The 25821-nt window shown below is 40.6% G+C and overlaps 1 protein-coding gene and 1 long non-coding RNA gene across 17 annotated transcripts in view; one reads left to right on the forward strand and one right to left on the reverse strand.

Moving 5' to 3' along the window:
• Positions 1 to 25821, forward strand: part of LOC309342374 — a 101037-nt gene that overhangs the window by 65242 nt on the left and 9974 nt on the right. The window lies entirely within an intron of this gene.
• Positions 1 to 25821, reverse strand: part of MECOM (MDS1 and EVI1 complex locus) — a 481167-nt gene that overhangs the window by 42202 nt on the left and 413144 nt on the right. For 8 of the 16 annotated variants that reach the window (XM_081862149.1, XM_081862148.1, XM_081862146.1 and 5 more), the window contains 5 exons: positions 13704 to 13806; positions 13356 to 13572; positions 10667 to 10814; positions 8449 to 8605; positions 3333 to 3386 (listed from right to left, as the gene is read on the reverse strand). In XM_081862149.1, coding sequence (XP_081718275.1) covers positions 3333 to 3386; positions 8449 to 8605; positions 10667 to 10814; positions 13356 to 13572; positions 13704 to 13806 — 679 coding nt within the window. The remainder of the gene's footprint in view (positions 1 to 3332; positions 3387 to 8448; positions 8606 to 10666; positions 10815 to 13355; positions 13573 to 13703; positions 13807 to 25821) is intronic. The other 8 variants (XM_081862143.1, XM_081862152.1, XM_081862150.1 and 5 more) reach the window with 3 other exon arrangements.

The following is a 25821-nucleotide window of genomic DNA, read 5'->3' on the forward strand; positions in this document are numbered from 1 at the left end:
GTCTTCCTCGGTTGTTACTTAGCATTCCATGGTCACCGAGCACAGTTAGTAGGCTTTGGGCTGTTGGGAGGGGTCCCCTCCCGCTTAGGGTTTTCCCCTAAAACACAACAAAAAACATACTTCTGAAAACCTTAAGAGTTCCTGGCTGATTCCTCCCTTTTGTATGGGAATATAATTGGCACACACAGCCTGAAATTTTAAAATAGATGAGCCTGCAATAAAATGTTGTAGCATGGGGTGTTGCAGTCAGTCATCCAGGATTATACTGTTCCATTTCCCCTCCAACTCGGTTTTCTATCTCCTCTACCCCAACAAATCAGTCAGTATTCCATGGCCCCTGAACATGTTCAATTCTCACTGAGCTTATTGAGGGTTTTTCCCTGTCAAGGTTTTCTGTCCTTCTGCAAAACTTAAGGTTCCTCCAGGCTTGCTGACACTTCCCTCCTGGGTGTGGATGTGGCCACTTTGGCTATATATCACCACTCTAAACTCTAAATAGCGGGTATGGTTATTATCCTTATGCATTAAAACTCAGCTTCCTCCAGTAAAGAAGGGTTGAACAGTTTAACTTTTGCTCAGTTTGTGTTATATCACAGGCTCTTGCCCTTCACACATCAAAGCCATACAACAATGCATATTGTGCATTCCCAGACCTTCTTAACAATTATTTTAGTGGTTTCAGACAGGCTGACATAATTTACAATGGCTCTATTTTAAGCCTGCAAAGGAAACTGAATTGAATGTATCCCATCCTGCACTCTTGGTTCCCATGAACTATAATCACGTCCTCTGACTTCCATGTACACCGTGGCTGATGCTAACCTTCCTGCTCTTATAAAGCTTATCCTTGAGAACCTGCCCGCTTGTTGTCTGTCTTAAATGTTTACCCTGTAGCTATCTGTTCCCATCACAACAACAAAGACTTCCATTGTCTGAGAAGGCCCTGATTCCACCTGTCTGGCTCAGATGAGTTGCCTTGCTGATATCTATCAGACAACAGCTAGGGTAACAGTTCAGGGTTGGGTGCAAGCCAAAGAAATGTACAATTCAGGAAGAATGTTATTGCTCTGTATCAGCCAGGGTTCCTGTAAGATACCTTTCATTCATAAGGAATGCTTCAGCCAAAAAAAATGTATTAACAAAAAAAATATACTCACACGAGAACAGTAGCAGGTTTAATTTGATCTTTCTAAGTGTGAGGGATTTCCCCTTATTTTGGAGAAAATATCACACAGATTGGAGAAACATCTGGATTTTTTTCTAAATTAAGTTCTTCGATCCGTCAATTTAATTTGGAATATTTATTGCTTTTAAAGCCCAATGCAGATGGCATTCCTCTATCGCAGTGTTCAGGACTTCTAATAGTGAAGTTGCTATTGATTTGTATGGTATCCAACTTGCAATCCTAAAAATCTTATTATTGAACTTAATGGGGCTTGCTTCTGAACAGAATTGTATGGGATTGCACAGTAAAGAAATCACAGGTTCTTAACTGGTCTGAAGGCACATGGTACAGTTACACTGGTGAAATTTACTAAATAGATCTTGGCCAAAGTAATATCCAGGTGAGAGACTTTGAGCTCTTGTAGAAAAGACAGAATACAAATTTAACAAAGAAATAATAGATTTGATATGCAAGCAGGAAGACTTCTACTATATACAGAGGTACTCAGTTGTTCCCTTTCTTAAAGATAATAGGCTGGCACTTATTTACACATGAAAATACATCAGAGATATACAAATATAAAATGGCTTTCATGCCTAGCAATCTGAGACACAGCTGACATAGTGGTTAAAATTTAAAACTAAGCAGACAACAATACTACCAGTTGAGATGAGTAGTTCTTAATTGCCTTCACAACAAGGCAAGATTAACAGGTAGGGCAAACATTCACTTTTAAAATTATAGCTGAAATCATTAATTAATGCATTAAACTGCAGCACACTAATACATTGATACAATGGAGAGAGGATAGGAGACCCCTTGCAGATTCCATTAAGTAACCTATTGTATCAGTAGCCATAAATGTTCAAGATCTGCATAAAAGCCCCAATTCAGGTTGGCCCCATCTCCTGATTCAACAGTTATGTCTGGGATGATAGCAAGAGGCAGAATGAGGAAACAAGTACAACAGATCACTTTGCGCTATAGTAGTTCCTTCCCTCATTTGGCAGTTCTCTCTGCCACTATAAAAAGAACTGCCCTAATCTCTAGCTTGGGGCATACAGGCTTCACCATTCACTTCCATGGAACAGGGCAGCTTTCTACATAATGCTATTTGCACAAACGGAACCTCTCTCCAATTACAATGGATGGAAAAGGTCTTATGGCCCAGAACCCTGACACTCAGAATGAGTTTGTGTAGTAGAATTGTGCATTGCCACCACCAGTCAGGTGATGCTTTCAGTAGTTCCTCACAGAGATAATCCTAAATTTATATTGACAGAATTGTTGGGTTTTGGTTAAATTAGTGAATGATGTGGCTGTGCATAAAGTTAGGACTGGAAACCAACTATTTAAAACAGAAGAACGGTTTGGGTGGATCAAACTAAGTCTCTCAAGGCTGCAGTAGCGAATTAAATGCCTCAGGAAGCTCACAGGAAAGGTTGTGATGGTAATGGTCATTCATTATTGTTTGCCTTCAATCTATGGTAATCAGAAGCTCACAATAACAGAGAGTGTAAAAGAAAACATAGGATGCATTCATTTGAATTATTGTGACAAAGACAGCGTTGAAATGGAGATGAACGTATTTTTGTGCAAGTAAATAGAATGAAAGCGCTTTAAAATTTGTCGTGGGTGGAAAAGGATTGCCTAATGCATGGTAGAATGTGAAGAGACCAATAAGCTTCATTCTTAGTGTAGCACTCCAACCCTGCCAGTCCCTTTAACTTCAATATACATTTTTACTTTAAACTAAGCCAAGTCAAGCGATTACAGGAGAGGATCTACAGTGAGACATTTTCTTTCCACCTTGATAAACCCTTATATTCTATAACATTACATTCTTATATTCTATAACCTTACATTTGCTTTAAATTTCCAAGCCAGGGGTCTTATTTCCCGGCTTCTATGTTTTCAACACCGTCTTGACTCTGTACTCATCTAACCGTTGCAATCCTTCCCACACCAGATACCAAATACATTATAATCCATCAATGACTTAAGCATTTAGGACCAAGAAATTAGCTAGAAGTGAAGTTCACATATTTTCTGCTTATTAAACACATGACTGTTAAGTGCTATTTTTAATGCACTGCTGTCTATTCCAACATGTGGTTTCTATTTGAGCAAGCTGGAGGTTTTATGAAGGCAGGCAGTGTGTAATTACCTTTGTGTTGGTGAGTTGGTGTTGGTGAGTTTGCTCCCAAGCCAGGGCGGCATACTGTAACGAGAGACAGTTGCCATAAACAGACTGAGAAGGTACAGCATGGTGTGTGGCCTTTTTGCTGGGAATCAGATATCTCTGCTCTAGGTGACCCTCTACCCCCAGCCACAAGCGCTCAGAAAATCCTACCCTGACATGTGATCTTTAAATTCTTTTGTTCTGTAATTACACGGCAATTATTCATAATTGTCCTATGGTTTTTTCTGTCCATCATCCTTTGCATTTGAAAAATCACAGTTGCTCTTTTGGTTACACTAGCAATTGCTGATTAATGAAAAAAGTAGGGAAGAAGCATTTTCCATGTGATTTAATTTGAAAAGAATGGCAGAGCATCTGAATTTTCTTTTAAAGAAAAAAAAAGAAAAAAGGAACTGGAGCCGCAGGGTATGAATGGTCCCTATATGGCTGGAAGCTATTGTTCACTAATTATTTTATTTTCACTAATATTAAAAAAGACAGCCCTGTGATGTCAGGCAAGGGAAAACAAATCTTTAAACAACGGTCATAACTGGGTCTGGTTAATTATGTTTTCGCTTGCTTAAATAAGTTGAAGCACAAATATATAAAAATATCAACCATTCCAGGAGCAGGACCACAGCCCTCTGAGGGAATTCTTTTAAGCCATTAAAAATCATGTTGATATATTATTGAGACTCAAGGCTCACACAGATTCATTCAACTGCTCCCTTGATGAATGTATGGAGTATGTTCTCGTACACTGAAGAAGTTAATTTGAGAGCTACAGGAAGCCGGTCGTTGGTTCTCAAGAGTTTGAACCACAAGTCCCCATGGGCTGATATGAAATTGCAGGTTGGCCCCTCTCTCCATTAAACTGGCTTCCTGTTTGACCCCACACCTTCATGCTGTGTGTATCTGGATTCTGTGGCCCAGTAGTGCAATATAGCAAGCTTAAAAATTCTGTTAACTGATCCTTCCTTGGAAGCTCTTTGTACATTCAATAGAAAGTAAAACCACATTATGCTGTTTGACCTGATGTCAGAACAAGAGGGGTAAGGCATGGAATTAGGAAGGATTCACATAACATTAAAAGTGATCTGAACTTCCCACCGTGAGAGATGCAAGTCTTGAAATAAAGACATGCCACTTGCCTCGCCATTGGGTAGATGGGCAAGATCGTTTCATCAAAACATGGATTTTTTTTTAAAAAAGATGCTCAAGTCAGTCATCCATTCCTAGTTTTCTTTTAACATCTTATACTGCTTGCCCCTCACATTCAGATAATCTATATTTCAATCTGCTTTCAGAGTCATGAGAATTGACTCTCAGACATTAAGTAGTTAATAATTTAGAATTAAGTAGTTAATTAAAAAACTACATAATTCTCAATTATTAACTACTCAGTGTCTATGTCTAATGTCAGATTAATCAGCAGATTAATTTGCTAACCCACAGATTAAAAATTGGCTATTTAATTACAATTACTAACATCATAATGATATTGATGACAGTGGGGCAGAAGGAAGATCCGTATTTATTTTCCATTTTTATGCTGTTTTTTTTTATCCAAAGGGCTCTCAAGACAGCTTGATATAGCAATCATAAGAACTCCCTGTGTGCCGTGATTTATTTAATTTTAATTAGAGCAATCCCCTGAGGAAACAGTGCGTAGTGTTGGCATCACTGTGTCAAATTATTGCTGAGCTTCTACTAATCGTCATGCAGTGCCTTAAGGTATCTTCCTGAATAGCATGCAGTTGGTTGATTTGGGCAGCCATGAGATCTAACTTTAACTGTAACAGCTGTGTTTATAGTGCTCTTGCTAAAGTTGATCAATAGGATAGGGCAGCACATAGACTTTCCAATTGAAAATGTTTTAGTGGAATAGAAGCCTGCAGTCAAAACATTGGCTGCTTGTTTCAAATCAATATGTAAAATGCTATTCAGCCTCTCCACCAACAGACTTATTAGACCTGTTGTCCCCCGTAGGGTGGCCAAATCAAATGAAACAATAACAATAAAAGACACATCTAGTACAATTCTCCTATCAGGCTCTACACTGGTAATGTACCCTTGGTTCCCTGGCCCACAGTTCCCAGCCCAATTTCCCCCCCTTGGCTCCTCTTTCCTTCATTTACATATCTCATTCACCAGTGTTTGAGTGCCCCACTTCCTCGGTCGATAGAGCATGAGACTCTTAATCTCAGGGTTGTGGGTTCAAGCCCCACATTGGGCAAAAAATCCCTCATTTCAGGGGGTTGGACTTAGATGACCCTCATGGTACCTTCCAACTATGACTCTTTGATTCCTTTAGCCACTCTCCTTCAGAATTCCTATCCCTCCATAGCATACAGCCTTTCCTGATTTGCACACCTTTGTGTTTCTTCAGAGCTCACTCTTTCTTGTGCCCTTCTTGACTTAGTGCCCTTTTGTCCCTTTTCTTCAGGACTTCTCCATCTTCTCTTTCTTCAGTTTGCTTAGCTCTTGGCCTCCTGTCCTTTCTTCCCTGTGTGCTGAGACCTCTTCCAAGGATGTTTTCTTCCCCTCATCAATGCTGGAGTGCAAAATGCTTTGTTCCCTGAGCAACTGAACATTTTGTGCCACACCAGCTCAGCCAAACAGTTCCCAAAGGTTCCACTGCCAGAAGTGCCATGCAGTATAAACGGATACACACACAGAAATCATACATTCAGAGACAGACTCCTTCCTGCTACACTTTTCATTCTGCTGTGATAACTCCTGCAGCCACTGCAAAATTCTGAGAAGCAAGGAATGTCCAGGGCAACGGATGAGGAAAAGGCAAACACTCGCCACAAGATCCCGGGTAATTGTACCATGGTGCAGGTAGCAATTTGACTGGGCCCCTCTTTTACAGTTTATTTTTATCCAATAGTTAAGTTGTCCCCAACAACAGCTTCCAAGAACTGTGGTGACAGCGTCTTGGTTTATTCTCCCACTTTTTTATCTGCATTTTTAAAAATAAAAAATAGTAAAATATTGAGTTGCTGTGACTTCTGCTTAGATAAATTTGAAAGCAACTGAATAGAATGAAATATGTTTGGTGATAAAGCTTCACTGCCATAATTCTCAATGTGGACAGCTACTGAAAGGCTCTCACATAACTAAGTCAATAAGGGTTCTTTGTTGAGTTTGTCTATGAAGATGGCCTCTTCCTTTAGGAAAGAGTAGCTAGAAGCTGTTTTGAAATTAGCAATCATTTGGAACGATTCCAGGGTTTTCGGTGGTTTGCTCAAGGGAATCTCATTTGGTGAAATCTTCTTACACTTTATTAGTCACATCCACCAGTAGCTCTTCTTCCTGAGGCTACATTAAGAATAAATAAATAAACTTACAAAAGGTTCAAAGCATAATTAGACTTGGGCCTAGGGAAGTATGCCAGAGCACACAATATAAAATGAGGTTATAAAAGTATTTCCAGAATTGCCTACAGAGTCTCGGATACCAGGCAGCTTCTGAAATGAAACAGGCAGGAAAAATACGCAGAGTGCTCTCCTCTAAGAGCTGGTCCATATGGGAACCAAAAGTAGCATCCCTGTAGTGAATTCTCACCTCCTTGCCACAAGGTTTACAAGCTCTAACCAAATAGAGGCAGGCATCATGAAGTGGCTATCCTCAATAGCAACATGCAGCAGAGGCAGAGGATCTCCTCCATGATCATTACTTCAGGGAAGGAAAGTTCGTGCCATGGCAATGCCTTTGGGGGTGGAATTTTTAGGAGCAAACGAATGTGTAGGCTTAATTCTGGCTCTACAGCCTTCCTCTGAGTTTGTATTCCTCTCCTGATTTCTACACGGTTACTCCCGTCTGCTTTCTTCTGTGCTATGTTGCATTCCATCGTCCCACATACCCTTGGCTGTCTATGTCGTTGATGCTGCTCCATGCAAGTTTCCTACCATAGCCGTAGCCCAGGGTGACATCTTTTGAAGTTCAAAAGAGAAAGGTGAAGTAGATTACAAAAACAAGGTGCGTCTTGTGACTACACTGCAAGTACCCTAGAAACTATAGCAGACTCACTCTGTGATTTTGAAGTAATCTCTGTGTGGTTCTCAAAGGCCTTTAGTGGTCAGGTGCTATTTTCAGCAATTCATCCATTCACTGACTACTTCTAGCACAAACCAGACTTGGTTCCTTCACTATCCTGTTTTGGCACATGCACTTTTTAAGCACATAGGATCACATTTATTAGGGTGTGCATGAAAGCAGATTGTACAAATTCAGCATTTATTTTGCAAAACATATAAAATTAAAAGTGCGAGGGGAAAAGCATGCATAACCAACCACTGTGCCAATTTGATAGTGAGGAAAACACCTGAAATGAAATGTGACAAGAGTGCCGATTCTACATAGACACATACATGCACAGAGAAAGAAAGGGAGTGGCAGGCCTTCAGTCAGCCATGCCACATGGGAAAGTGACCCCAGCTTCCCTGTCACATATAGACTGAACGGACACCATTTGCAGAGCTTGGCAGAATTTTAAAGGCATCTGTTGCAAGGTGCCCTTTCTGTACCAGGGAGATTGCAGATAATTATTCTTATACCAAGGGTTCCCATACATTCATAGAACAATAAGTTGGCAGTATAATCCTATTAACAAGTAAGCCCGATTGGGTTCATTGGGACTCATTCTCATGTTAAGCGTGTCTAGGACTGAAGCCTAAATTATGTTCCTTAAGTCTTATTTAACTTCCTATAGTTAAATCTGCTAGAGTATCTGCTTGTGGGGAAAGTAATGAGTGAAGACCATATGTTGAGACTGGAAATTAAATTTCTAATAATTCTGCTGCCTGAAATAAGACAAGTCCTCCCCGAACACTTCTTGAGCAAGTCCCAGAACTACAGAGGTTGATAGGAATAAGAAAATTGCTTGTCAGTGCAATATATGGCTCCAGACTTTCCACCAACACAATATTTTATTTTTCTGATTAAAGGCACAATCCAGTTAAAGACAGTTGGGAACTGTCTGATTAAAGACCGTTGGGATTGCTAATGCTTCAATGGGAGCATGTTTATCTGATTCCGCATCTTGCTAAAAAAAACAGACAGACACAGAAGCTTAGTGGTTAAGTGGGAGACTTACATATAAAAGGCTTGACACTGCTGTGGATATGTTTGTGCTGTTTGAGGCCTGAAGAAGTGGCAAAAGTTTTACCACACTCTGGACAAGCATGTGCACGAGCCCCAACGTGCTGCGAACGAATGTGTCTCTGGAGGTTGCTGGGGTCCGTGAAAACCTGCTAGGAAATGAGTACTGATTAAACACGAAACTTTGATGCAAACAAGGAAAAACAACAACACCAGCAATTGCATAAGACTCTAGTCAAACCAGGAGGCATTGCATATGAAATAGGCAAAAGTTGGCTTTTTTCAATAGTTTATGCGAGTTCAGTTATGTAAGTGAATTAAAAGAAGAGGTGACTTTTAAGGCCTGTCTACAGTACACATTTAAAACAGCGTCACGCACACTTAAGGGCCCTGGCTCCCATACAAGAAACCCTGGAAACTAAATTCTGTGATGAAGCTAGGGGCTTCTAGCCACTAACCATCAAAAGTACAACTCTCAGGGGGTTTTGGAGGATGCCATAATGGTTAAACCAGTTTCAAAGTGGTTTGAAAATGTGCAGAAGTACTAAAACATCTCTGCAGTTTCATTTATTTTGCATGTTTAGCTTCACTGAGGGTATACAGTATTTAAGAGAAAATACATTTTAGAATTTATAAACTGTATAGTAACAATAGCAGCCATTTCCAGCATAATAAAATGTAAAGACAGCAATAGACAGATGTAAATATTAGGTTGGATCCTGCAAAGGATACTTATCAAGTAGATCCACTGAAATGTGACAGTTAGACATGACTTTCAATAGGTCTAGCCTAAGCATAGCTAAATCTGAACCTAACCTTTTGCTACTTTTGTTGTCATCATCATTACCATTCCAGTACAGTTTGCAACTATTCGCTTCTTTCTTAAACCCCTAATTCTGTCTGTTTCTGATATTCCTAAACCAGGTCCCTGTTCATGGTTTACTAAGAACTGCAATGTCCTGACTGTCAAAGCTTATCCTTGCCCTGTTTTGTTAAGTAGAGAAAATGGAGGATGGGGTTGCAAATGGGCAGTAATTCTTGTCTATTGGACTGTAGCTCCCTAGGGGATGAGCCAATTACATATTGCTGCATGTTGCTGGGATCCTAAATGGATAGGTCCCAGAAATTATCTCTATCGCCTTCATAATCTCAAGTGTTTGCTTAGCCTTAATAGAAACAAAACTCAGCAAGCATTTTCTGCAACACTATTCAAATATATTTCAGAACAATGTCATCAATAAGGCCTATTGATAGTTACTAAATTTACTAAACGTTTCTGCTACACCCACGCATCCACCCCCCATGTTTCATTTGTGGCACTTAAACCATAGGCACAAACAATTTTTTTTAAGCTGTATTTTACACAAATAGATTTGTGCTCCAAGCAGTTCATGTAAGAGCAGACATTCAATACCATGACACAGCATCTCATAAACAGAGTTATTTGTCTTCTACAATGTCATATATGCAGATTCTCACATATAATCTGCTCCTAAAAGGCGTATATTGGACGGTATTATTTCCCTTTTGTTATATTGTTCAAGCAGTGAGAGTAAGCAGCTAACACAACACAATGGCTTAATTGCCACAAAACTCTATACAACCCTAAATCCTAGTTTCAGTAGTCACACAAGTAGCTTTGGCATTCAATCAGTTGCATTTCCCTATTGGTATATTGAAAGTTCTGTTATGTTAGATAAGAATTAATAGTCCATCTGACTGAAAACCATCAATGGATTTCAGACCCCTTGCTTAGGCGGGTGTGCTCTCTACAACATCAAAGTGACCCCATACGTGCAAAATATGTACCAAGCTCTGAGTTAGATGTCACTATCAGCAGCTTCATGTGATGCACTGAAACATTTCAGGCTGCAGATGGATGAATCAAGTTTGAATGCTCTCCCACATTAACAAAAACATGTTACAGCACATACAAAACAAGCACGCACAAAAATGTCAGGGAGAAGGTTCTAACCTAGCTTTCTTGTGGGCATCTTGCCTTACATATGCAGGGAATCATTTGTACACGAGAGAAGCTTTCAAATCTGATCCCCTACCTGTTGCCTGAAGTGGTCCAGTCCAGTGGAAACGTCGTATGAGGTATCATGTGCTTCAGTGCTGAAGCCAGCCCTAAGATGCTCAAAATGTTACTCTACATATCATAAGCAACAGTGCATATACAAAATTCCAGGCACCCTACAATTTCACTGTACCTTGGCACAGTTTTCGCATTCATAATGCTTCCCACTGTCATGAGACATCTGGTGGCGTATCAAGTTGGATTTCCAGTTAAAGGCTTTGGGGCACTGGTCACACTTGTACTCCCTCTCTTCGGTGTGCGACAGCATGTGCTTTTCTAAGCTGCAAAGATACAAGAAGAAGAGGCTCGGTAAGATGGTGACTCAAGGTTTTTGGAACTACATAGACCTTTTTCCTGTTCCAAGAAGTGAAAAGACAGGAGCCTATTTCAGGAAGAGGAACTTATTTCAGTTCAGGGAATCAAAGTAGTCATAAAATAAGAATCTCCACTCCTACGATGAATATCACCCATAGGATTGCACAATGTTAGTCACAGTCACAGTAGATTTATTGAAATCAATAAAATTTGAGGTTACAATGTTTTTTGCTTAGGAAAAGGACATGTAAGAGGGAGTGTGATAGAGATGGTGGTTATCAATGGCTACTAGTAATGGCGATTATGTATTACTTCCCGGATCAGAGGCGATATGCCTCTGAGTACCAGCTGCTAGGCAACACAAGCGTATCTTGTGTTGTGAGTTTCCCATAGGCATCTGGTGGGCTACTGTGAGAACAGATTGGCAGACTAGACGGGCCTTCTTGGTCTGATCCAGTAGGACTCTTCTTACTCTAAATAGAATATACACTTTTTGTAGTTGTTAAGAAGTGCGGCTGCTAATTTGGACTATTCACAAGACTGGTTCAACCTACCGTATTCAGTGAAAAATTTAATCCGTATTGACTATCCCATATTACAAATGCTTCAGTGAATCAAACCTTAGAAACAGTTCTTGGAGGAGTAAGAACCTCTTAATGTGTGTGCAGCACACTCAGCCAATACATTGCTACGTCTTTCCTCAACATATGACATGGCCCTTAGGAGATGATACACTAGAAAGAGAGGCTCTCGCTGCCTACTGATCCAGTGGAATATGGTTTTTGCAGCAATATCTTATTTGACTCAACCAAAACATGAGAGTTTAATGTCTTTTGGGCAACAGGTGAAGGCCAGGCCTTTACATGTTTAAATTATATTTTACAATATAATTTTTAGTATATTGTAGCTTTTTAGATTTTTCACCTGACTTGATACTAACATATTTTGCCACTCTGTCTGGTTTCCTTGTAATTTTTAATTGGACTGATTATGTTTTTAATATGTGTTAGCTGCTTTAAGAGTCTTTGGATTGAAAAGCAGGATTAGAAACATTCCAGATAAATAAATAAGTAATATTATTCTGCATCTGCTGTAGAATCCAATCTGTCACTGTTATGTGTAGCTATGAGTCATGCTTCTCGTCTTATTTAATGTTACTGTTTTCTTTCATAATATTTCACATGTAATTTACTATTACTTCCACCATTAATCCTCAACATAGATTTAAAATGGTGTTTGGCTGGTCCCCCCCCCCCCATTAATTACACATACACCAGCTTGCATATATATCAACAATTCCAATTGCCACCTGAACATTTTTTTGAAATAGAATATTTTCTCTATATTCCTTTTCCTTGAACTGTTTCCGTCATGTATTGGACTTTAAATAATTTAAATGTTTTTCAGCCAGGCTGGCGGTTCTCATTTTTCACCCTCTCCCTCTCAGTGGCAGAGCAATTTATGATTTGTCTTTTGGTGATATTTTTTTCTGGCCTTTGTTCTGAGCTTTTAATACCCTTAAAGGCCTTCCCCAAAGAAGAGTTTTCTAAGCACGAGGAATGCAGAGTTGTCATCCATCTGTTCCTAAAGTCCAGACATCTTCCCTCAAGGTTGCATTTTTGCTGCAGTGATATTGTAGTTTCCCAACAGTGGATGTGCTCACTTATCCAAGAGAAGCCTGGCCTGAAAATGGTTTCTGTTTGTGCACTGACTTTCAAAACCAGACACTGCCTTCATAATTAGCTGGAAGTTAAAATAATTTAGATGAAAACAGCAGCTATAAATCAATTAAATCAAACACCAATTTTTACATATTTATTCCTTGTCCTTTAGCAAATACTCAAAGTGCATCTCTGACCTCTTCCATCACCACCAACACTAGAAGTGTAGATCTTGCCAACTTTGTAGCTTTTGACCTCTCTAGGCATTGCATACTCACTGAGCACAGCAGGGACATGTCCTCCTATATGAGTCCGTCCGTCCGTCCCCCACTTGAGACCATGAGATCAGTTCCCTTCCATTTTTTGTGTGAAATCTGTATTAGACATGATCAGGAACCCCAAGATTCTAGAACTCTATTTCTAAAAACATTAAGACAAATTCCGCACTGCTGTCTTTTGGCAAACATGGGTAATTTGTTTGTTTGTTTGTTATGGATCAAGACCTGATCACTGGTTTACACACTATCCTCTACTGTGTTGTAATTCCTCACTTTCTGCTGTTGGCTTATTGTTAGTTTTTGTTTGAATTACTTTATGTTTTCTTATTGGCAATTTTATTAGCTATTTTAAAGTTGCAAACCGCTATGGAATTCTCTAATGATCATCAGTTACTAAATATTTTAAAATAAAGATAGAAATAAAATAAATAATTTTTGAAATAAAATAAAGATTGATTTGGGTCTTTCGTAACCGTCCAGGGGTCCTTTACCTTTTACCATATATATTATATATTTTTATATGGTGTCTCTGTATGTTTTGTTTCTCTTAAAATATGCCTGTTCCTACCTTTGCACATCAGAGAACACTTGGTCACATTCTTTGCACTCTTGAATGTCATGCATATCATGGAGGTCATTCTCCTTGTCAAGCTTTGGCTGAAATTCCTCATCCACCATCGAAAATGCTGAGTGAGGTGTGCTGCATGGGAATTTCTGATGGTCCACGAGATCTGCTTTGGACTCAAACAGCTGGTCACAGTCTTCACACCGATACTGACGCTCCTCTGTAAAGCAAATCAGTCATTACTCTCAGTGGCCTTCGACCAATGCGAGAGGATAAATTTGCTCTAAGTGCTGATAATTAGGGAACTTTCTGTATAAGCTATTTGACAATCTGCCATAAGAAATTGCTGACCATGAATGTCTGGAGCCATAGGATCGTGTAAATAGTCTTCAGTCTTCATGAACAGAAGGAGCTCTTCTCCAGCTTCAATGTCTTTCACCACTCTGTAATATATCTGACAGAGAGAATGGCAAGTGAGTGACAAGAAGCACACAGTAACCAAGAGGGGATTTTCTACATATATGTTGCAGCAAAAATATGGGGTCATATTGGCCATATTGGTGGCACAGTGTAAAAGGAGTGGCCACAATTCAGTGGTAGAGCACATTTTTGCATGCAGAAGGTCTCATTTAGTTCCTCGCACTTTCAGGTAGAAAAAGGATCTCAGGTATCTATCTACCTACCAACCAACTTTGCTGGGAAAGTCCTCTGCCTGAGACCTTGGATTGCTGTTGCTAATTAGGAGTGGACAGCACTGGGCCAGAAGCACAAATAGTGTTACTCAGTAGCAGTCCTGAAGCCAAAATAATCTGGCAGGAGATTTATCCCAATAGCTATTATTCCTATGCAAAGAAAGCTGTATTTCCATCAAGAAATATGCTCAAGAGCAAGCTGTGTGACAAGCAAAGTATTATTAATGCTTGCTGACAATTCACAAATCTTCCTATAACATGGGCTGTACAGGTAATTCATTGAATAAAATTTCTTACTGAAGTGCCAACTGAGAAGACAGGTATATTCAAATGCAGTCTTTTAAAAATATATATAAATAAAGACACACCACACACAAGGATCAACTTTTCTTCTAGTTACATCAGCAGGGGGTGAGTGATAATTCCACTGGGCAAATAGGTAGGAAGTCAATAATAGAATGACAATCCAGTCTGCATTATAAGCATTGGGATACACCAAATTAATCATAAAGAACAACTGCAATGCCTTGGGTAAGCACATAGCCAGATATCACTCAAAGTTTACTATGCAACCTGATCTACAGGGATGTGCAGAAATGTTCTGCCCAGCTTTACGTGGTTAAGCTTGTATTTCCAGGTTAGTCCTGGTAGATATACCTAGGATCACAGTCTTAGCTTCCTGTGTATAAAGGAAAACTCCACCTAAACAGCCCCATCAAACATCAAAGCATCATTTGCACGTTTGAATTTGCAGCCTGTAGTGAAGAAGGAAGGAAACTGAACCTGATGGCTATGCTCTGAAAAGGAATAGGAAGAACAACCAAATCAGAGCTAATTCCAGTAGTGGGGCAGCTGGGGCACTGGCTGAGAGCCCAGGCGCTCAGAGGGGAACCTCACTGGTCCCAGCCCTGCTGGCTGCCCTTTAGGGGTAGGAGAACCTTATCTGTGATCCCCAAAGGCCTATAAAAAGATGACTTTAGGAAGAAAAGCTCACTGTCTTATTGTTTCACTCAGAACCTGCATTATGGAGAACAGTTTTCACAGGACTTTGATAAAAGACAAATGTTCAAATAAGATATTTGAACTAATTCTAAAAACACTGGCTACCTCTGTTCATTTATCAAACTCAAAGCAAGCCTTCTCTTTTTAAAAATAATTTTGTGACAACTCTTAATACTAGGAGGATACAACAATGGGGAGGGGGGTTCAAAAGAAACAACTATTTTGAACGCTTGTCGGCCTAGAGGAAGTTCTTAGAGACTGTAGGGAAAAGGCAGAAGTTTCAGTGACCCACACCAATGGCAAAAATCCACATTGCTCAAAACTATGGACTGTATGTGCACGCAGTTCTTACACAGCTCCAGTAGGTGGCTCTAAAACCCAATTGTTTCTTTTCTCAGAAAAAGCCTGACCACAACTATGTGCTGGGGGGGGGTCTACAAATACCTTTTGAAGAGTATTGCATTACTCCAGGTTTATTTGCTTCTTTCCTGCCCCCACCGTTAAAAATGCAGCATTGTTGTTTTTCTTTTTAATACTAGCAGTAGTTCAACCACCTGAAGAAGCCAAGTCATATATTGTCGCGTGGTGTTGGGATAAACAGAGGGAATTTGTATGTTACATGACATTTCCAGAGAACAAGCTAAGGCCACATTGCGGCTGCCTCTCCAAAGGCAAAAGCTCTAAGAAAAAAAGCATTAATCATACAATGTGCAGGCTGCTGACTGTTAGCTACGCACCTTCCCCATAAAAGTAGAGATTTGGGGCTTCTGGAGTTTCCACTCCCACTTCTGTCAACTCCCTTTTCCTCCTTTAGTTCTCCAAAGTGAGAGCTATCTTAGCCAAACCATCTTTTAGGTTTATAATCTACATTCCCGCCCCCCCCCCGCCCCCGTCGCCCCTTTCCACACACACAAAAGACAAATGCTTCCAAGTAGCATGTTTCATTCTGGAAATCTATTTCCCCTAAGAACACAATGGCATTCTCTCCACAATCTGAATTACCTCTTTTGTTGGCAGCTCTCAAAGGTTTAAGTTATTAGCTTCCTTTCCAACAGCATGCTGACATTTGAATGGTGACATATTAGAACTTCACAGCAAGGTCTCGCAAAGAAAAACGCTGCCTTAACACGTACACCAAAAAGCCTTCCTCCCCTCCCCCATTTTGTTTTTAAAGGAAAGGAAACACTATGATATTGCAGATTTTTTTAAAGGTCTGATCTGTTCGGCACAAACCTGCACAAATTAAAAAGGAAAGATAACAAGCCAGCTTTGCCTTTCGCTGTTTCTCATGAATTTTGGCTCATCTTAAAATTTGTCTAAAAACTAATGGGATATGAAACATAGGCACTCAGCACAACAAGGCAATGTGTTTCTAGTCAAAAGAGAGCATAAAGACATTCTAGACTTTAAAAGCTGGGAGGGGTCAGCAAGAAAGGCTAATCACTGCACCACCCACAACACAGCAAATATTATTTTGATTCCTGACTGCAGCCATTTGAAATAGCTGGGGTTATGATCAAGCGCCAGAAGTAAATTTGTCTGAGTCTAGTGGTGGTCAAAATACACAACAGGCTTAGTGTGGATAGAAGTAACAGGTCAGTGAAAAACCATGGCTGCCATGGTCTCAAAAGGTCATGGAGGAACATGTTAATTGGTCCCTAGCTGACTTGGGTTGGGGACTGGAGACTAACTTGACTGATTCACCAATTTACATATTGCATTGTAAAGGAAGCCTAAAGGGGCCCATTCTCAGAATCAGTAAACTTACACGGAGGAGTGTCTATGCATTGACACTAAGATTAATGCTGAAACCTTTTGCATACTGAGACTTACCTCTGAGTAAACAGGAACAGGATTGAGCTACATGACACTGATCCAGCTAATTGCTCAGGAAAATTTATGTCTGAAGTGGGGCATGTTTCAGTCCTCTTCCCAAGACACTAACCCACCTCACCCCTTCAGTGTACAGTGGCCAAATGATAAAAGGGAGGGGGGGGGCTTGGGCTACTCTTGTGTTCCAAACAGCAGTTTGACTGGCTAGAAATCAGCAGCTGAAGCTTTCCTTGCAGGGAGATGTCTGGTGATCAAAATGCTGTTAAAGGCACAGCTACAGGTGCATCTTTAAAAGTTTAAAACCCCTGCATGCATGTTGCAAGAAGTCCCTTCTGAATAATCAGTTTCACTGAAATTATTGGGACTTAAATACGAGTCACTATACTTAGGACCAGAGTATAGTGAATTAACACACAGTAACTAAAATAATATAAGAAATAATGGGTTGCTTTTTCCTTTCAGAGACTCATAGAAGCTCAATTCACCATTCAAACATGCATGGAAAAATTAAGAAACTTGACCTTTTACCGCCCTGTAACAAATTTAAATGTGCAGAAAATGCATGGTTAAAATGGATTAAAGGGTAATTAATCTGTTACTAGATCTGTATTTACAAATAAAATGCAGTTTAATGAAATTAATGTTATAAAGAGCCCACACAATAATGTTTGTTATGTTTAAGGGATCTTCTGACCCCTCTAAAGGTATAAAGGACCCCTTGACAGTTAAGTCCAGTCAAAGGCGACTGTGGGGTGCAGCGCTCATCTCACTTCAGGCCAAGGGAGCCAGTGTTTTTCCACAGACAGCTTTCCAGGTCATGTGGCCAGCAGGACTAAACTGCTTCTGGCACATGGAGGACCTTGATGGGTGCCAGAGTGCATGGAAACACTGTTTACCTTCCTGCCACAGCGTTACCTATTTATCTACTTGCACTGGTGTTCTTTTGAACTGCTAGGTTAGCAGAAGCTGGGACAGAGCAACAGGAGCTACCTGTTTAACACAGAGTCGAATAGCTCACCTTCTGATCGGCTCTACACCTGTACCCTACCCAGCACAGGAGAAGATGAGCTTTGGAGTAAGCTATGGGCAAATCAATAGGATCCCTATACCCAACAGGGACACAGTTTGTGAAATAAACACTATTATGGCACACCTCCTTCACTCATTTCCCTCCTGGTTTGTGTGCATATTTGATTGGGTCAGGAAAACAAATATGCAAAAGTCTTTATTGCTTTCTCTGCCTCTACTCCCTCCCTTCCCTCCACCTTTCTGAATCACCAAATATGTTAATGTTTCTCATGCAATTCAGCTGGGAAATCCATGAAGCAGTTCCTTAGTTTTTGTAGTTAATATGCAAAAGTCATTTTCATAATGTATCTGATAGAGTGAGAGACAGCGAAAGAATGTGACAATCACACTAGTGATTTGGAATACACATCTGGGACTTTTGAAAAGGTGACTGAACATGAATGGCAAAACAGAAGCACAGTTAAATGAGCTCAAACTCATTCTCAGCTTTAACTTGATATTTATTGGGCCTTATGAAAACAAGAGTAAAGTAGAGCAAGTCCTGCTGGAGCAAGGGCAAGCCTTCTGCATGCAGCTCTGATAATGCACCTCAAGCCTACTCTGCAGCCCATGCTCACATAATTTTCTCATGAGCAGATACTGCCAATTGTGACAAATGATGCTGTGAGTTGGTGATGTGGACTTTGATTCACTGGGGGCCAGGTTGGGACAACCAAATTCATTTGATCCACGGCTGAAACAGATTTAAGTAAGGCCAGCTTTTAAGTCCTGCAAATAAATCTGATGTCAACATCGCATGCACTGAATATTTGCTTTAAGCAACACTTGCTTTTCCATTTATTAAGATAAATGTATTTAAATCTGACTTTTCTCCAGATCTAATGGCCTTGGTGCATTTGAAAGGGAATAGTAAGTTATGGGCTGATGAGCCCAAGACACGACTGAACTGCTGACTTACAGAGTGTTGGAAGAATGACGGCAAGATGTACAGGTTGTATGCAATAGATGGTCTTCCTTTTGTCCTTCCTTTGGCTTTTAATTTAAGTACCAAAGGTTAAGAAGCGGAGTTTATAGTTGTCAGAAAACGACCAGACTCCTGAAAGGTATTGTGTTGAGTAGCAAGAAATGTCTGTCTGCCGATTAACCTCCGATCGGCCATTCACACATGCAGGTCATCACTTGATGTCTTGCACAATCAATGACCAAGCATGCAGCTGTGAATTAGCCCTTAGTGACAATGCTGTTGCTCTGGTTTTTATGTCCTGTCATCTAGCCTTATGTACACAACATTGCCTGGGGTGGCAAAGGTAGCTTGCTGCTCTCCTCATGCAGAAAGCTTTGAACCATTTGGGCCCATTCAGGGCCAGCCTTGCCACACAGCAGGGTAAAGAAACCTGGCAGCACGAGGGGGAAACAGATGATGGCGGGCATTGGTGTCTGAATGGTGCAGAAAGACTTTGGTCAGAGTGGTGGGGGGTAATGCCATCTGAACTCTATTTCAAATAATGAAATGGCTCTGACTGGTTCCTGTGAAGTTGGGCAGGCATCTTGTTCACAGGTTGTAAATTGAGAAGGGGTTCTTCTTCTGACAGAGAGACAGAACTAGGAAGCCTTCCCTGCTTCACTTTTAAGGGACAGGACTCCTCTTTGGGCTGCTGTCAAGCAAGTCACTGTCTGCAATTTTGAAACTAATGCTATTGTCCTTTGCTATCATGTAACTGACTGAGACCAAAGAGCAGATTTTAAGAAGTACAATGTATCAGCTGCTTAACACACATACACACATATATGGAGATTTTCAAACAAATTGCACATGAAAACAGCATAGGATCCTTGATCTCTAAATTAGGGGAGAGCAGCAGAATGTGCATTGCAAGGGGGAATGGGGCAGCTAATTAACATACAGTACTCTAATTCCATGCAACTGACATCCTTTCTGTTGCAATTGTGTGTTACATTTTGCTTTACAGGAGACACTAAAAAGCTAAAACACTTCCACCATTTTTTTCCTTTAAAACTGTGATTGAATGCATTTTTGTAATAAAAGTGAAAACGTGTCACCTAATCACAAGACTTCAAGCACATAACGTTAATAGCTGTCCTATGTATTCGACCCAAGGTCCATCCAGTTCAGGATTCTGCTTCCAAGGAGGGCTTTGGGAAACTTGCAAGTGTGACCTCTGTGCAATAGGCTTCCCTAAGTGCCTGGAACAGAGCAAGGCTATTGCCTTCATGCCACACGTTTGAGCTTCCCAGAGGCATTTGGCAGCCTTCTGATAATCAACAGCATGCTACCTTTGAACATGGAAGTTTCATTTAGCTATCCTGGCTGATAGCTATTGACAGTCCTACTATTTCTTGACAAACAAAACAAAAGCACATGTAATATCTGACCTCAAAATGTTTGTGCCAAATTGTATGCTAGTGGAATTGGGGGGGGGGGGGAGAGAGAGATTGCTAGTCATTTTAATATGGTTGCAATAGGCACGCCTAATGTCACATATGTCTCACTCTTCTTTTTATATAAAAACACACAGAATTACCCTCTTGTGGAAAGCAGGGATTTTTTTTTTCTGGACCTGATATAATGGTAAGAGTATTTTTTTTAAAAAATCAAAAAAGCAATGGAAGGACATCAAGTAAAGGAGCCAAAATGGGTCACAAAACTCTTTGAAAATAAAAGTTTAAAAATTACTTTCACCTTGTATCCATTTTACACAAGCTCTCCATTGTCTCAAAGCTAAACCCAAGTGTATTTATTCCATAGCGCTTTGCCTTTGAAGTAGCATTTCTCAATATATGAGTAATATGATTTACTACTTAATGGTAGCCCTGAACTTTCAGTTGTATAGTGGCTCTTAATAACAGTGACCATTACTTCTGTAAGATGACCACGGACATTTCAGAGACCTACGAGGTGCTGGAATGGAGCTTTCTATGGCACAAACAGGCCTTTGCCTCATTCAGACCATTACACAATAACTCACATTATCTGGTTAAGAAGCCCCTAGATATTAACTTTCAAAAGGGAAGGTGCTGGAGCTAAAACCTGCCTTAAACACATACATTCTGAACAAGAAACTCAGTCCTCTCATCCCAGAAATGTGGGCCTTGGCTCTAACTGCTCAATGATGAAGGAAAGGCACTCTGTATATGTACAGAGAAGTGTACTGCCTCCTATGTAGCCTGAGCCTTTGCATGTTCACTCAGAAGTAAGTCCCATGGCGTTCAATGGAGCCTATTTCTAACTGTGCATGGGTCGGCAGGCTTCACATTTTTCCAGGATGGAAGATTTCATCATCTATGTCCTGTTAAGGGAGCACTAGTTCAAATGAAACTCCAAGAGACTGCTGCACATAGCATGCGATCATTATGAATACCTATCATTTTAAGATGGCTTTCAGATTGCAAAATACATTATAATCCTTACTGTTTTCATCTTCACAAATGTTATGGTAATGATTATTCCAATTTTTACAACTAGAGAAGTGAGAGCCAAGCATAAGAATGAATTCTGCTGATAAAGGAGTGTGCAATTTACTCAGAACCCTTTGTGACCACTTGGGCTGTAGCTTCTCCAGCTTTAAGGAAAATAACCTGATCTCAAGGGCTGATCTTCCTAGTTTGTGCCTACTCTTTGCAGTCCCTGGCACTTTCATTTTTTCCACTTTCATTGTTCTAAAACTGCTCCACTTAGTGGAAGCTAACAGGTTTTGGGGGTTTTTTAATAAAGTTTTAGAACCTGTATAAATTATTTTCCTACATGTCCTTATTTTGCAGAGCTAAGGCTGCAATCCCAAACACACTTTGATGCAGTTAAGTCCCAATGAACTCAGTGGAATTTACTTCTGAGTAGACTTGTACAGTCAGGAAGCGGGGTAACATGTCAAGTAAACTGCTGAAGACTATGCAGTGAAAAGCTATGCAGGGCATTGTAACTCTCTAAACTCCTAGAAAAATCCTGTTTACACTCACTATCTTCTGAAACTTCACCTGCCATATTGCATATCTAGACCTCAAGGACTGGATATTTGCTTTAAAATAAAAAGCTGAGGTTCTTACCAGGCTGCCAGATTCTGAATTGCAAAATTATATTCCAAAATACACACAGTCCTGTTAATGCAGAATTATTTCTTCCTATCCTATTTTAATTGTATTCTGAAAATTGCCTTACAACAATGAAATAAAATAACACAGAATAAAGGAAAAGAACTGTATTTCAGAATAACAATCGTAGGTGTCAATGTAACAGAGCCACAAAGAAAAGCTACCAAATGGAAATAGTGATGAGGAAGAAAATTTGAAAATATATTCTACTTCCTTTTAGAGGATGGACAAGTCTTGGCAGTTTATTTTTCCTGGTTGGGCACTGGAAGTTTTATTTATGTTTAACAGCCTGCATTTGGCATGCATAAAGAATAACAGAAGCGTGAATTATGAAAGACCTTCAACCTATCCAGGAAGTTGTAATATTTGAAATAATAGAGAAAATGCACTTCCTGAACAATCCGAAAAGAGAGAGGGAAGGCTCCTCTCCCAGCCACCCCTCACCAACACATTGTGGCCTATAGATATTAGTTCAGAGGGACCTGTAAGTCCTCAGAGTGAGACCCAGACGTCCTGGTGTCCCAAGACCTATCCAAATAAAACAGCAGAGCCCTCTGTGTTCCTGCGAGCAGGATGGCTACTGAGTGCAGAACCATTTCTAGGGAGCAAAAGAAGACAAAAGAGTCTCAGAAAGTTTAAACTCCAAAGCTCTGTGCAGCTAGTATTGCAGAGCTCTCCTTACCAATGGCAGTGTGTGCCATTTGGATTCGTGAAAATGTAAAGGATTATATTAAAAAGAGAGTGAAACTACTGCCTGTGAACAGAGAAAGAACAGAGCCATTCCCAGTAACCACCCTGCATTAACACATAACTATGGGTCCAATGAAAGACTCCTAACTCTGTAACCCTACTCACCAATGTAGTTGCAACCAGCAAAATGATCAGGCAGCTACAAGGAAATCACTGGCTCTACCTTAGCAGTAGAACCCCATGACTGATAAATCCTACATGAGTTTATACGTGTGTTAAGAGGAAGCCTTCCTAGAGTACAATGCAGTCACAACAGAAACAACCATTTGAGTCAGCCAAAGTCTTTCAGTTGTCATACTGTTAGATAAATAGCAACAACAGTTCCTCTGGATTGGAAGTATCCACAGGTTTCACACAGACGAAATGAAGAGACATTGAAATAATGGCCTCTACGGTCATAATGAGGCCACAAGGACTACCAAAGCCTACAGCGGCTGAATCTTCTGGATCATACAAGGAATCAGAGGGGAAAGAGAATGCTAATAGTTGAACCCCCAGACCATGGTGCAATAGAATGTCTATTCCCTGCAATGTTGCACACAGGAAACACAAGATGAATGCCAAAAACTGCAATGACCAGGTTTGCAAAGGGGTCTGCCGCTGGCCAGCTGAAGTGATGAACAGTGTGATGCTCATCTAGGCCTTCACCAATGGCTGCCCTGAACAGCTCAAGTGAAAGACTTCAGGCCCAGGGAAATGGCCCAGAGCTCTAGGCTGTTGTCCCCTGGGCAACTACTTGGTCGAGAAGAGCATGCCAAACCATCAGGCAGGCATCAAGGGTCAGGATCAGTCTCTGCAGCTCTCCAGACACACTCCGTCAGAGCCAGACCACCAATGAGGTGAGGTGAGGTGAAGCACCCGGCTCAGGTAGCAGAAGCACAAGAGCCGGTGCCCTGCCTGCCCCACGCGGACACCCCACCCCCTCACTGGTGAGAGGAAGGAATTCTGGCATGTGGCATTGCTTCTCGTCTCTCCCACTCTGGGGCAGAGAAGGCAAGCGGCAACACCTTGAGGAGTGCCCTGGTTCTCGCTGAGTTTGGGGAGAGCTGAAGCGTTCCTGTGTGCAGTGTTGTTGTTCATCTCCCCACCACCACCACCCAGGGCAGAGAAGAGGAGCAGCAGCACTTTGAGGAACACCCCAGCTCTCAAGGTTTTTTTTGGGGGGGGGCATTCTGATAATAGTGGCAGGGGCAGGGAGTGACACATTCTCATTTCAGGAAACGTGTAGGGAAAAGTCTGCAGGGGAATTCTAAGGACCCTGAGAAAGGGGTATTTATCAGAAGAAAAGGTGGGAGGGGAGGAAAAAGATCACAAAACTGACACAACAAACACTAGAAAGGATATAGATGAGAAGGCAGGATTGGACTGGAAATGATAATAATATAATAATAATTTATTATTTATACCCCGCCCATCTGGCTGGGCTTCTCCAACCACTCTGGGCGGCTTCCAACAAAATATTAAAATACAGTAATGCATCAAAAGCTTCCCTAAACAGGGCTGCCTTCAGATGTCTTCTAAAAGTCTGGTAGTTGTTGTTCTCTTTGAAAGAGGGATAACTCCTCCCCGGAGAGGAAGCAGAAGGCTTCAGAAGACCCTGCCTGATCCTTCTAGTAGGAGGCACCACCCCGATCAGAAATGCCTCCAATAGCATCTGGCAAACCTCCTTTCTGCCCTAGGGTAGGCACTAACATGATATAAAAAGTGTAATAAGGATGCCTTGGAGCATGTGCAGAATGCTTTGCCTCGGAGCACTGGGATAAGAAATTAAAAGCAGCACTTTCAAGCCTGAGATTGAGCTGTCAAGCAACATAACATTTCCAGGATGGTTTGAGATTGGGCAGGTCTTTAGATATTACACTCCGTAGCCAGGCTTCAGCAGGTTTTAGTCCCATGGCTTGATTTCAAGAGGTCAGCCCTGGAGCACATTATGTAAGAATACAGAGCACATGTGGGCCTATGAAATTGCCCAGCAAGAGACTTAGCTTGTTTCTTTACATGGTCCATCTAGAATGAGTAGCTAATATTCATTTCACATTTTCTCCCAAGAAATTAAGCCAAGCACAGGAGTGCATAAAGCATATGGATGTTACTGTTGCAGTAAGTGAAGGAAGGTGGCTTTAAAGTTTTTTATTATTGCTTTGATAACATAAGACCTGTCCACAGAACCTTCCGCCAACTTATCTCATTAAATGTACAAAGTTGAGCTGTCATATGGTATATATACACATACATACATACATACATACATACATACATACCTTATGTAGTTCTCAGCATAAATAAAATGCTAGGCTTTGAATTTATAGTAACCATACCTTTCCGTTACAGCTACTGTCTCTTAAAGGGCAAGTTCTCCATTTTTATCACTTGCAGCATAGTAGTGTAATAATATTATAAGGCTTCCATTCCAAAGTAGAACACCTGGATGACTTGAGATTGAAAGGATGCTCAAATGTTCTTCTCCATCCCCCAACTCTTGACAGAATCCAAAATTCTGTCTCAATGTTTATCGCCTGCTATGATTAAAACACATCTCAACATACTGGAATGTGTTCACTGCTTGTCCTACTCAGAGTAGACCCATTGAAATTAGTAGGCACAACTTAGGTTCCTAAATTTCAATGGGTCTACTGTGAGCAGAATTTAATTGAATACAGTCCATTTATACCTGGGTAGACCAGAGGCAGGTACAGCCAAAACTAGATTGCATTACATTCTCTCCCCTCCCTGCACAAACAGTGCTCAGTCACATTAAAGTCAGTAATATTACAACCCTAAATCCATTTATTAGAAAAGTTACTTTAAGTAAACACTTATATGGGAACAGAAGAGCAGCCTTAGATGAATTTTCAAATGTTAATCACTCTACCCAACCTCCACGATCTTAAGAGTGTTGACTTGTAAATCATGTAAATTAAAGTATCATACATCTCACCATAGTGGAGAAGGCTGTGGTCAGGTGATCTGTATGCTATCCAGGTGTTAACTGTTAATGAGCCGTTTCAAGGTCTCTTCTGATTCTTTATCTTTAAACCAGACTTGAACCAAATATC

The sequence above is a fragment of the Podarcis erhardii genome, assembly GCF_964252035.2.
Source record: "Podarcis erhardii genome assembly, chromosome: 5".
Lineage (NCBI taxonomy): Eukaryota > Metazoa > Chordata > Lepidosauria > Squamata > Lacertidae > Podarcis > Podarcis erhardii.